A 12,927-nucleotide genomic window follows, 5' to 3' on the forward strand; every position below is an offset into this window, starting at 1 on the left:
ATAAATCTGAGCTCACACAGCCCCTGGGTGTGAGGGGTGCTGTCAAATCGTCTGAGGTGCTTTCCATGTGTTTTTTTAGCATGAAGCAACAACACAATGACTCTTTCTGGAAACCCACACAAAGATAAAATTAGTGAGGTTACCAAAAAAGTGGCCTAATCTTAGCATGACAAGCAGAACAAAAAAAAGAAATGGGCGGAGTCTTCGATGAGATGTTCGCCTCTGATGAGGTAAAAACGGATACTACACACTTATGCAGCGTAAAGTCTCTTTCAAGTCTTTATGATTGCGCACACAAATTACTGTTCATTTATTGGCCCATCGGGGGCCCCTGAGAAGACCTGCAAGAAATCTCCTTCATTATTCCAAGCCGGTTCGCTGGCAAACAGAGTCATATAGGCAGCAGTTCTGGTGGACTCTCACCATAGCAGTACTTCGCCTGCGGGTTTCTGTAGGTGTTTTCATGTTGGACGCTCTAAAACAAGACAACAGCAAGTGGGATTTAGTTCTGCCTGCTAAAACATGACATGAGGAAAAGCTCTAAATGACTGGCATAATCAACATCAACATGAAATACTCCAGTTTAAGCAGAGTATTTTTATGCATTCTGGTCTGGAACGCCACAAACAAGCTTAGGGTCTCTTAACTAGTTGCTTTTTAGCATGCATATTACTAGAATATTAGCCATTTATTAGTACTAATTAAGCACATACTAATGCCTTATTCTACATGACCTTATTCTACATCCCTAATCCTACCCAATACCTAAACTTAACAACTACCTTACTAACTATTAATAAGCAGCAAATTAGGAATTTATCGAGGGAAAAGTCGTAGTTAATAGTGAATAATTGTTCCCTATTCTAAAGTGTTACACGTGACGCTCACCTGTGAGGAAGTACGACACTTGGCAAGACACAACTCAAAATGATCTTCCACGGCGGTGAAGAGGTTCTGGAACCCTTCTGCTGCTCGGTTTAGAAAATGCTCCAAAAGAGGTTGCTGATGGAAAGAGAGAGAGTTTATGTCAGAGGGGAGTTTCCAACAAAAGTGGCCTAATTTTGTATTCCAGTTAGGTGGTACCCTTTTTTTTTTTTTTTTGCCAGAATAGTCATCAACATAAAAATGCAACATTCATTTGTAGCAGTTTTGTCAAACAGACTTTTACATCATTTCAACTGCACTCGTTAACATTCGCTTGTGTCAAGTATGTATATATATATATATATATATATATATATATATATACATTTTACCAAGAAATTGCATAATAATGCATTCAAACTAAGGAACCAGTCTTCTTTTGTGGCAACGCCACAACATGTTGCAACACATTTCTGTTGCGCTCACTATACGGAAAATACAAACCACAATGAGTCTCAATATTTTTGAAGTGGCATTTTACAAAAAGACTGGATACTGTATGACACTTCAAGTGACCTAGTGACCTGTGCTGTTTGCTACAAGTGGAAGGAATCAAAATATTGAGAAAATCGCTTTCAAAGTTGTCTAAATTAAGTCTTTAGCCATGTATATTACTAATCAAAAATTAAGTTTTAATATATTTACAGTAGGAAATGTACAAAATATCTTCATGGAACATGATCTTTACTTAATATCATAATGATTTTTGGCATAAAAGAAAAATCAATAATTTTGACCCATACAATGTATTTTTGGCTATTGCTACAAATATACCCCAGCGACTTAAGACTGGTTTTGTCTATATATATATATATATATATATAGTTCCTGTGACAATGGCTTTATATATATATATACATTCTTACTTCACCTGACATCAAGTTCACTTTAGACCCTGATTACAACCATTCAAGTAAAAACACTCATGACATCCATCACTGTAAACCCTAATGCTCAGAATAATTAATTGGTAGTTGGTAATTGGTAATGAATTAATTCCTATTGAGTAGGACAAACTTAAAATTAAACAAATTAACCTTGATGAGTATTCATAAATTTCTTTCGGGTTCATGAAATTGACCCATTTTAAGTAACCTGAATTGTTTCATTGTTTTGAATTTAATGAACTTGTTTCTTTTAATTTAGAGGAGCTTACATTTAACTGAAACTGGGCAGGGGGGTTTCTATTACCCACCATGCTTTGTATCAGATAATATATTTAATGTAATTTTGAGTTCTGCTAACTTATTAGGGTTAACAGTGTCCTCAATATTTCAAGATAAGAGAACTTAAAGTACTACAGTTTAGACACCCTGAATGATTTGTGTAATAACATAAGATAAAGATATGTTGTTTGAAGTACCTTATCCGGTTGGAGGCAGCAGGAAACGCAGTACTCATAGATGCTACAGCAGCCATTGGCCAGACAGCTTGTACAGACATGCTGGCTTGAGCTGGGAGCATTAACATTACAACATCCATTCACCAGTAAATCCTTCCTCTCACACACATAACCTGCAGAGACAGAAAAGTCTGTATTAAATTGAACATTGGTTACATGTGAATACACAAAAGAATGAGCTTTATTGCCAGGTATGTTTACACATACGAGGAATTTGTTTTCGTGACAGAAGCTTCCACAGTGTAACAGAATGACAGTGACAGAACAAAAAACACAGATAATAAAAAAATAAAAATAAATAAAAAATAAAAAATGAATAATCGAAATATCGGTGAAATATCTTGTGGTGTGTACTACCGAATGTCCAGCAATTAGACTCTGGTGAAACTGATTGCAGGGATATAACTAAAGACAGGACAAACTAACAAAAACATAAAAACAACTGCGGAGCACGCCACGGAGGCAGCCATCATCGTCGGCGCCATCACAAGAATATGCTACACAAAAAAAGCTACACAAAAGGGACCTGTTAACAGTTTGAGCTGCACATTCAAGCACTGTGTGGTTAGCAATTGTGTGCTGTGAACCCAAGTTACAATTTAACCAATTTGTCCCGATACTTTCCTGTCACTCTCCTTATTATCTACTTTCATATGCTTCCGCATAAAAAGGCAAAGTGCTCCTGCCAAAGTAATAATAATCTTTGCAATTGCTACACCCCTGTATATGCCTCAAATTATTACAATTTTACCACTGTAAAGGTTTGTCTTGTGCCACTCAGAAATTTTTCCTATTAACCAGATGCACTAATGCTATCACCTTGTGAAACTATAGTTATAATTAACCACATTTCCTGCCCAAATTTCATTATCACAGCATTAACAAAATAATTCTCATTACTGTATATGAAAAAAAAAAAAAAATGGTTGATTTTAAGATAAGACACTACATGCAAAACATGCATTTTTTATACATGCATTCATATGCAGTTTTTCAGGCACTGATCAATTTTGAGATTTTAGGCTATTTTGCTTACATAACTTGTCTTTTTTTTAAATAGTAGAAAGAAAACAATTAAAATACACCTTTAAGTTTTTCATTTAATTTTATTACACACATCCGTAGATTTTAATTACTATACATATCTTTAAAGGCCATTTTCTATCATGCACTGAGCCAGAAATGTCCACTTCAGCAGCACTTGCATACACCAAACTTTACACTTTTATTCATATCTATATTCTGAAAGTTTTTACACTGGGGTTTATTAACAGATAATTTACCTGAAATATATTGAACATTTTATCCCCATCACTTACCCAGTTCATCCGTGAGAAGGCTCTTTCCCTGAATGGAGTTTCTGCACTGTGAGATCTGCCTGCTGCTGTTGCCCAAGATGAACTTGATCTTCCACTGGATGTGATGATCCGAGTCCCTCACCTCCAGGAGGGTCCGATCACGGATGGTTCGCTCCTCCTGTACACAGTACATGTCACATACAAAACGTCATTCCTTTGACATTATATGCTTCATCACCTCTCAGCATATCGGTGATCATTAGTGTTTTATTGGTATCATCAATCCAATTAGAACAAGATTGGAGCACTTTTTTCCATAAATTTTATTCGTGCCAATATTAAAATAAGTGTTTGTTTAAGATTGTGCACAACGGTTCACCATTAAACAGTTACATTATGTTTTCAAACTGTGTAATTGGAATAAAATGTAATATTTAACGGTCAAAAGTTAGTTAAATGTTTTTGAACAAAGTCTCTTCTGCTCACCAAGGCTGCATTTATTTGATAAAAAATACAATAGAATGGTAATATTGTGAGATATTATAATTTAAAATAACTCTTTCCTTTTTGAGTATATTGTAAAATTTAATGTTATTTCCTGTGAAGCAAAGCTGAATTTTCAGCAGCCATTACTCTTCAGTGTCGCATGATCCTTCAGAAATCATTCTAATATGCTGATTGCTGCTCAAGAAACACTTATTAGTATTATTATCAGTGCTGAATTATTGTATTGTTTTCTGCTTATGGAAACCATGATACACTACCAACCATTCAAAAGTACAATTAATACTTTTATTCAGCAAGGTTGTGTTAAATTGATGGAAAATGACACAAATAACATTTATAATGTTACAAAAGATTACAAATAAATGCTTTTTCCAAACCTTCTATTCATCAAAGAATCCTAAAAAAAAAAAAGGAAATCCACAAAAATGGATTTTGAAAAAAAAAAAAAAAGAAAAATAAAAAATCCAATATGAGTTTTAAAAACGGTTTGATAATAGTAAGAACCATTCGGAATAATTTATCATCAATAATAATTGAGCAGCAAATCAGCATATTTGAATGATTTCTGAAGGATCACGTGACACTGAGGACTGCAGTAATGATGCTGAAAATTCAGCTTTGCATCACAGGAATAAATTACACTGTAAAGCATATTTCAGTAGAAAACAGTTATTTGGAATTGTAATAATATTTCACAATTTTACTGTATTTTTTTTAAATTAAATAAATACAGCCTTGGTGAGCATAAGAGACTTGTTAAAAAAAAAATCTTGGTTCCTCCCAGTGTAGACACAGCAGCATCAACAACACTACATACCTGTTTGAGGGTGCTGGAGAGAAAGTAGATGAGCGACAATCCGAACACGACCCCCAGAACCCAACGCTTGCGCAAGAGCCGGCGGAACACCATGGAGGCGTTCTTATGGATGTGCACCAGGGCCAGGTAGATGCGATGGAGCTAAATAGACAGCACTGGCGATCTCAGACAGAGAGATCCAGCTGGTTCACTCAACACAGCATCTCTTGCATCACCAACACTCACTGTCACTGGCAGCGATCGGATGGAGAATAAGTTACGTATTATCCGACACAGGCCGCCAACAGAGATCGATTACTGTCGTAAGTTGTCAAACAGTGAGTTTTATAAACATTTAATCCATTTTAGGCATGAAATGTTCATTAGGAAGATTATACATTGGTATGTCTTGCACTGACAGATGGAGCTGCAAAAACAAACAAAACCAGACTGTTATCAATTCGATTAAAACGTGCGCGGTGTTAACTTAATTAATCGATTCTAATCTTCGCTGGTATATTTAAATAATAAGATTAGCAGAAATCAAGCCGCACAACAACAGCTCTCTCCATGCGGAAATGCGGAGCAAACGAGCGTCGTGATTGGCTGCCCACCGTGTGTACTTCCGGAAACAAATCGGTTCACATCCGCTCTACAGCCGGCATCATTGAGTGATGCTTTCACATTTCTGAGGTTTATGGTCAACATTATTACAAAAAACAGCGTTTAAAGCGTCGTTTGTGCGTGTCTGTTGTAAGCTAGGATGAAGGTAAGATAATTCTGCTCGTTTCTTTGACATTAGATGGGCGTTTAAATCGAAAAAAAGCACTATTCAATATTCAAAGGCTCATGTTCATTCATGACATGTTCCAACAATGTAGAAATATTAGTTTGTCATAAAATAATATAGTTACTATAGTTAATATTACTACACCGCTATCATAAACAATTAACAACATGGAAAATTAAATAAATCTGTGAAACTGGTTACCAGAGTAAAGACTTTTTCTTTCTTTCTTTCTTTCTTTCTTTCTTTCTTTCTTTCTTTCTTTCTTTCTTTCTTTCTTTCTGTGACCTTTATTCTATCTGTCTGTCTGTCTGTCTGTCTGTCTGTCTATCTATCATCTATCTGTCTGTCTGTCTGGTACCGCTACACACACAAAACATGGCAAATAGCCAAAACATAAATAGCCAGGTGTCTTGTCTGTCTATCTATCTGTCTATCTATACACAATTACACATACATATGTTCACACAGACACGTGCATGTTATGATTTATCGTTCTTTCACCCAGTAATGATTAAATTTGTGTCAACATTTACGCACTTCTGTCTTTTGAAATGCTTATGACTTTCTTTCTTCTGTGGGACAGAATAGGAGTTATTCATAGTTGTGTCTAAGCTGCTCTTTTCCATTAAGTGAAAGAGAAAGGTGACTTTGGATGTCAAGCAAGATTGCCAGTGAAGAATGAAATTTCAGCCTGTTCCTCATACAGAGATATCATGTAGACTAGGAATTAGGGCTGCACGATAAATCGCATGCGATATTTAACGCGCATCTTGTCAGAAAGCCGGTTCTGTAATCAGCGGTAAATCTCCATCACCTGATATATATATATATATTTCATAATCTAAACATTTCCTATTGCTTATGTGTCACAATATCCTGTTGTGCTGTGTAATTCCATACAATGTCCTTTTGCACAATTTAATTGTAATCGTTTTATGTACATATACTTTGAAACGCTACAATTTTTTCATACATTTTTCATAAATCTGTGTTTCTTTTTGTTTCTCTCCAGTTTTGGAGCTCCTGGTGATAAAGTGGGTGCCATGCAGAGACGCCACAGCAGCAACACTGAGGGCATGCCGCCAGAAAGGTTGGATTTCACTCATCTAATCTAAACATGTTTACATTTTTTAGTTTCCCATCCTACTGAAAATTATTTTAGTTAACCATCCTTAGTTAACCAGCTTCACCAGTTAAGTTGCTGAATGCATGGGAATACCTGCATTTCAATCACTGAGCAAGTACACATGGGAAGTGAGAAATTAGTTTGAGAGCGATTAATATTGTTACCTTAGTTGCTTAAACATTTGAAATAATTTTGCAATGTTTTTGAAAGATGTCTCTTATGCTCACCAAAGCTGAATTTATTTTATAAAAAATACAGGAAAAACATTAATGTTGTGAAATATTTTTATACTTTAAAGGAACTGTTTTCTATTTGAACATGAACCTTCAGAATTCATTCTAATATGCTGATTAACTACTCAAGAAACATTTGCTATCAATGCTGAAACTTTTTGTTTCTTAATATTTTTGTGGAAACCGTGATACACTACCTTTCAAAATTTTATGGTAAGATTAAAAAAGAAAGAAAGAAAGAAATTAATACTTTTATTCAGCAAGGATGTATTAAATTGAACAAACATGACAGTAAAGACATATACTGTATAAAGTTACAAATAAATACTGTTCTTTTGAATTTAATTTGATCAAAGAATTCTAAAAAGATGCATCACAATTCCCACAAAAATAATAAGCAGCAAAAACAAAATCAGCATATTAGAATGATTTCTGAAGTATCACGTGACACTGACATTTTTAAATGTAGTCAAATGGAAAACGGTTATTTTAGATTGTAATAATATTTCACAATATTACTGTTTGTACTGAATTACTATTCATTATTATTTATTAATCAAATAAATGCAGCCTTGGTGAGCATAAGAGGCTTATTTCAAAATATTGAAACAAATATCTCGTCAACAAATTAGATGTATTTTATTTTTAAGGTTACCTCTGTTTTGTTTGTATCCAATTATCAGTTTTGTTTATTTTGTATAATTATTTTTATATAATTATCTTTTAGAATAACACTTTCTTGTAATCATGCTGATGTTGTGTAGTTATTGGAAGCCCAGCAAAAAAAAAAAAAAAACGTTATTATTGCTCCCGTCAAGTATGTGTCAGAATATCAGATCTGATTAGACTTTGCAGTGTAAATGCAGCCTGCTTTCTTGTCATTTTGTAGGAACAGGAGTCAAGCTCTCGGTTCAGAGAGCAGCCTTGATGAAGGAGGAGTGTTTGACTGTCTGAAGCCAGACTCTCCTACGTCGCCCCAGCAGCTCTTCTCTGGTCTGGTGGGCGTCTCTGCTGGGAACGTGTCCTCAGCTCCTTTCCAGGCTGCAGGGCTGGTTCTGGGTTCTCCACCGGATGTCTTCATCCAGATGGCGTCCTCATCGAGGGACGAAGGCTCTCACCGGACGGAGAACCCACCTTATCTCCCTCGCCCTCCTCAGCACCATCATCATCATCACTCCGGCCAGCACCGCTCTTCTCTCCTGCATGCGGCCACCTCTGCTGAGAGACACGGGAGTAGAGATGATGGAAGTAAGAGCTTCTCTGTTTCTTATTATCATCAACGCTCAAAACAGTGCCGCTGTTTAAAGGGGACATTGGATGCCCATTTTCCACAAGTTGTTATGATTCATTAGGGTCTTCATGAAATGTAACTTACTGGTTAAAATTCTTCAATGGTCGTGTAAAACAACACCCTTTTTAGCTTGTCAAAAGCTACCCGTTTCGGTGCATGTCTCTTTAAATGATAATGAGCTACTGCTCACCCAAAAATGTGAAAATTTCATCCGATGTCCCCTTTAATATTTTTGTGGAAACCGTGGTACATATTTTTCAGGATTCTTCATAAATGTCTTTACTGTCACTTTTGATCAATGTAATGCTAAATAAAAGTGTTAATTTATTAAAAAAAAAATTATATTATTTATATTTTTATATTTTCCGTTTTGTTGTGTGTTTTTGTCATTTTTAGTAGTTTTTGTTTTTATTTGTTTATATATTTTTGTATAGATTTTTATTTCACTTTTAGTTTTAGTTATTTCGGTACATCAAATTAAACTAAATTAAAATGAGAAATGTTGCCTTGGCAACTAGTTGGGGGAAAAAAAAAATATATATATACAGTATCTCACAGAAGTGAGTACACCCCTCACATTTTTGTAAATATTTGATCTAATTTCACATGAAAAGATATAATAAAATATTTACAAAAATGTGAGGGGTGTACTCACTTCTGTGAGAAAATATAGTATTATAATATAATATATTATTTCAGTTAACATTTATTTAAAAAAAAAAAGGTTTTTAATATGTTTTTGTAGGTTATTAATGCATTTTTAGATTTAAAAACCATCAAAAAAAAAAATGCATTAATAACCTACAGTGTGGATAAGACTTAATGTTGACATTTAAAATTGTTGTGAAAGCAGTGGTATTTATCTCAGTATTTGGCAATAAAGCCGTCTCCCATAACTGCCTGTTCCCAGGTGATGATGCCTCTACACCAGCTCCTGCTCTCTCTGAGCTCAAGGCCATGGTCACATGGCTTCAGAGGGGATTCCCTTTTATCCTCATTCTCCTCGCTAAAAACTGCTTTCAGCACAAGCTTGGTAGGTTAAATATATTATGAGCTGCCTTTGCTGTTGAAGGCATGGGTCAAAATCACAGCTGTTAACACTGAGATTGTTTTTCTCTGATATGCAATGTAAAGCCACTGGTGTTTTCATTATGTTGGAATGGATATTATAATGATGTTAATGTTCAATGTCTTTTCAGGTGATATGTGAAATACAAGGTGCTGATTCTCTCATGATTCTCTTTGTATTTCTCAGGAATTGCTATTTGCATTGGAATGATCAGCACATTTGCCTTTGCTAACTCAAAGCTGAAGCATCAGGTGGCATTGCGGGTGAGATTCTGTTCAGTTAATTGTTTTATACTATAATTATATTACTGACTCTTCCGGTTCCTGCATTCACCCTTATGCACTGGAGACATTTGCATTTGACCTCAAGAAAAAGGTCCATGTAATACCCATGTACTACCGTTTAAACATTTAGAGTGGGTTAAGATTATTTTAGTGTTCTTAAAAGAAGTCTCTTATGCGCAACTGAGACTAAATTTATTTGATCAAAAAATACAGTAAAAGCAGTAATATTATGAAATATTATTACAATTTAATATATGTTTTATATTTGAAAATATTTTAAAATGTGATGCAAAGCTGAATTTTCAGCATCATTACTCCAGTCTTCTATCGTATGATCCTTCAGAAATCATTATGCTGATTTGCTGCTAAAAAAAAACATTTCTTATTATTATCAATGTTATCCTTCAGAAATCATTCTAATATCTGCTGATTTGGTCCTCAAAAACCATTGAAACTGTGATTTTCTTTCTTTTCTTTTCAGGCTTCTTTGATGAATAGAAAGTTCAAAAGAACAGCATTTATTTGAAATGGAAATCTTTTGATCAGTTTATTATGTCCTTGCTGAATAATATTAATTTCTTTAAAAAAAATCTTACTGACTTCAAACTGTATAATTTCATAAGGAGCGATTGTTCTGTTGAGTACATGCTGTATGTGTCTCATTGTGCATGGATGTATTTTCAGGAGGAGAGGTCTGTGTTTACCACCCTCTGGATTATGATCTTTCTCGCTGGCAACATTGTGTATGTGTATTACACATTCAGTGCAGAGGAACTTCACAACAGGTACTGTACTGTTCATTCGTTTCAATCACCATCATAACTGATTATATGTGTCAAACATTCATCTGTTTTTATGTTATCTTGGATGTTCTAAGGACATTGTTGTTGTTTTTGCCTTATTCATTTGAAAAAAATTCATTTACTCCATGTTTTCATTTTGCAGAGTGATCTCTCATTGTATGTTTGTGTTTATTAGCATTTGTGAGTATTTAGTTTCCCATCACTTTTCATTATTCACATTTGAATCATCTCTTAAATTAAAGCATTCACTGGTTTTCATTTTTAGTTTTTTTTTGTTTGTTATTATTTCATATACACTGCCGTTCAAAAGTTTGAGGTTGGACGCTTTTTTAGATGTTTTTGAAATAAATTTCTTATGCTCACCAAGGCTGCATTTATTTGATCAAAATACAGTAAAACAGTAACATTGTGAAATATTACTACAATTTAAAATTACCGTTTTCTATTTCAATATGATTTTAAAAAAGCTGAATTTCAGCATCATTACTCCAGTCTTCAGTGTCACATGATCCTTCAGAATTCATTCTAATATGCTGATTTGCAGCTCAGGAAACATTTATTTTTTGTATTGATTTCTTTCAAAATAAACTTTTGAACAGTAATGTATCGTAAATAGATACTGTAAATGTATATAATATTCTATCATTTGTATTTAAAATTCTATCATTAAATACAAATTATAGAATATTATATACATTTATAATATAAAATTATATCATTTGTATTTAAATTATATTATTATAAATGACTATGATAGAATAAATATAAAAAATAATATATATATATTTTCCTCCCAGCCTTATTTTTACGAAGCCAAACATCAACAGTTATGATTTCTTTGACCTGATCTGGGCTGTTGGAATAACAGATTTTGTGCTGAAATATTTCACCATCGAGCTTAAATGCCTCATTCTGTTCCTGCCTAAAATGATCCTCGCTTTCAAGTCCAGGGTAAGATGACAACTTTCCATGTTTTACATTAATACTACTTTAGTGTACCGTGTCAGAAAGTACAGTCCTACGGTAAATATCACTTGCATATTGGTCAATCGATATATAATTTTTACACTGAAAAAAAAAAAAAAAATTGGTGTAAGATTTACTGTGAAATAATTTTTACTTAGAAATTGCTAGTAAATTTCACAAATAATTACTGAAGAAGGTAACGAATTAAACATGAAATTTAGACTGAAATAATACTTTAGTCTAAAACATGCTTAAATTTAATTTTTGTTTTATTTACAACTTTGAAGAATAATTTTCTACAGTGTACTATCTGATGCTCATAATGATATTTAGAGAAGTGGCTGATATATATTTTAATCTTTCCACAATAGTCTTGTGGTAAAATGCAGAAATGGTTTGTTGAGTATTAACAGAAACAGAACATATTCATGTCAGTTCTCTTTGATGAATGTTTGATTCTTCTGTATGTTTGTAATGCATTCCTTTTTATGGTCTAATGGGCTTAAAATCAATCGTGAGTCAAATAACAGGGTATCCGCGGGGTCTTAAAAAGTCTTAAATGTAGTTGTATCAAATCCAAGGCCTTAAAAAGTCTTAAATTGTTCAAGAAAGTCTTAATTATGATTTCAAGAGGTCTTAAATTTGGGGACGGAAAGACCAGAATTGCGATATAACTGAATGTGACGATTAAACTTCAAAAGGCTAACGTTATGATTTCATTGAATAAACACGAGCGCTGCACATTCAAAGTCTGGTGCTGCGCTGCTTTGTGTTTTGCTGTTACCGGGGAAACAGTTATATTTCTACCAAACGCTCCACCTGCTGGCAGAGAATGAATGAGCATTTTCAATAAAGCTGTTGTTTAAGAAGGCAATGCATTATAAAAATGTAAACATAGGGGTGTGTGATATGTAGATCTGTGAAAATATCGTAATTGTTGTTTTAACGATGTGCGACTTGCGTTTTAGACACCATTCCCTGTTTTTGGAAAATTCTCTATTTCTCCAACAAAAATCATTTCAAACACAGCCACAGCGCTGTTTTGCGTCTCTGAGGAACAGGACGCTGTTTTGTTCCTGAATGAATCAAGCGTTTAAATGATTCGGTTCAAGCGCAATGACTCACTTATTAACAGTGACTTGCTGCCACCTACTGGCGGTTTTAGTTTCACATATTGATAAAATCCCAGAATATTATAGAGATATCATTTTTTGTCAATATCGCAGACCCCTAATTTGTTATTTAATTTATATAATAATTTATTGATAATAATTGTTTAAATTAATATAATAATTCATACTTTAAAACTGCTTGATTCAAACATGCAGGTTCAATCTAACTGTATTGGATCCCGCAGTCTCCATGTTTTAAAGGGATCATATGATGCTATTTTAAAGATCATTATTTGGTGTATTTGGTGTAACAGAATATGTTGACA

At 33.9% G+C, this 12,927-nt stretch overlaps 2 protein-coding genes across 4 annotated transcripts in view; one reads left to right on the top strand and one right to left on the bottom strand.

Annotated features, from left to right (window-relative positions):
• Positions 1 to 391: 391 nt before the first annotated feature.
• On the bottom strand, positions 392 to 3,817 carry LOC107667499 (UPF0454 protein C12orf49 homolog). Its single transcript, XM_016459177.1, has 4 exons — positions 3,646 to 3,817; positions 2,288 to 2,439; positions 889 to 1,002; positions 392 to 475 (listed from the first exon to the last, which is right to left on the bottom strand). Exons 1-4 carry the CDS (start codon positions 3,815 to 3,817, stop codon positions 392 to 394), a joined length of 522 nt encoding a protein of 173 aa, XP_016314663.1.
• Positions 3,818 to 4,976: 1,159 nt separating this feature from the next.
• Positions 4,977 to 12,927, top strand: part of LOC107667191 (RING finger and transmembrane domain-containing protein 2-like) — a 21,207-nt gene continuing 13,256 nt past the window's right edge. The window contains exons 1-8 of one of the 3 annotated variants that reach the window (XM_016458805.1): positions 5,038 to 5,696; positions 6,730 to 6,807; positions 7,966 to 8,324; positions 9,278 to 9,400; positions 9,623 to 9,699; positions 10,405 to 10,505; positions 10,666 to 10,679; positions 11,392 to 11,474. In XM_016458805.1, the coding sequence (XP_016314291.1) occupies positions 6,761 to 6,807; positions 7,966 to 8,324; positions 9,278 to 9,400; positions 9,623 to 9,699; positions 10,405 to 10,505; positions 10,666 to 10,679; positions 11,392 to 11,474 (804 nt within the window). In that variant the 5' untranslated portion in view covers positions 5,038 to 5,696; positions 6,730 to 6,760. Of the gene's footprint in view, positions 5,697 to 6,729; positions 6,808 to 7,965; positions 8,325 to 9,277; positions 9,401 to 9,622; positions 9,700 to 10,404; positions 10,506 to 10,665; positions 10,680 to 11,320; positions 11,475 to 12,927 lie in introns of all 3 variants that reach the window. The other 2 variants (XM_016458814.1, XM_016458797.1) reach the window with 2 other exon arrangements.

The sequence above is a fragment of the Sinocyclocheilus anshuiensis genome, unplaced genomic scaffold, assembly GCF_001515605.1.
Source record: "Sinocyclocheilus anshuiensis isolate Anshui unplaced genomic scaffold, SAMN03320099.WGS_v1.1 scaffold373, whole genome shotgun sequence".
Taxonomy (NCBI): domain Eukaryota; kingdom Metazoa; phylum Chordata; class Actinopteri; order Cypriniformes; family Cyprinidae; genus Sinocyclocheilus; species Sinocyclocheilus anshuiensis.

Bases quoted from the DNA above. Each gene is read 5' to 3' on its own strand.
- LOC107667499 (XM_016459177.1), bottom strand. From the start codon at position 3,817: ATGTACTGTGTACAGGAGGAGCGAACCATCCGTGATCGGACCCTCCTG. The intron at 1,003-2,287 runs GTACTTCAAACA...TCTTTCCATCAG, and splicing joins GCTGCCTCCAACCGGATAAG to CAACCTCTTTTGGAGCATTT. The intron at 476-888 runs GTGAGCGTCACG...GTCTTGTTTTAG, and splicing joins AGTGTCGTACTTCCTCACAG to AGCGTCCAACATGAAAACAC.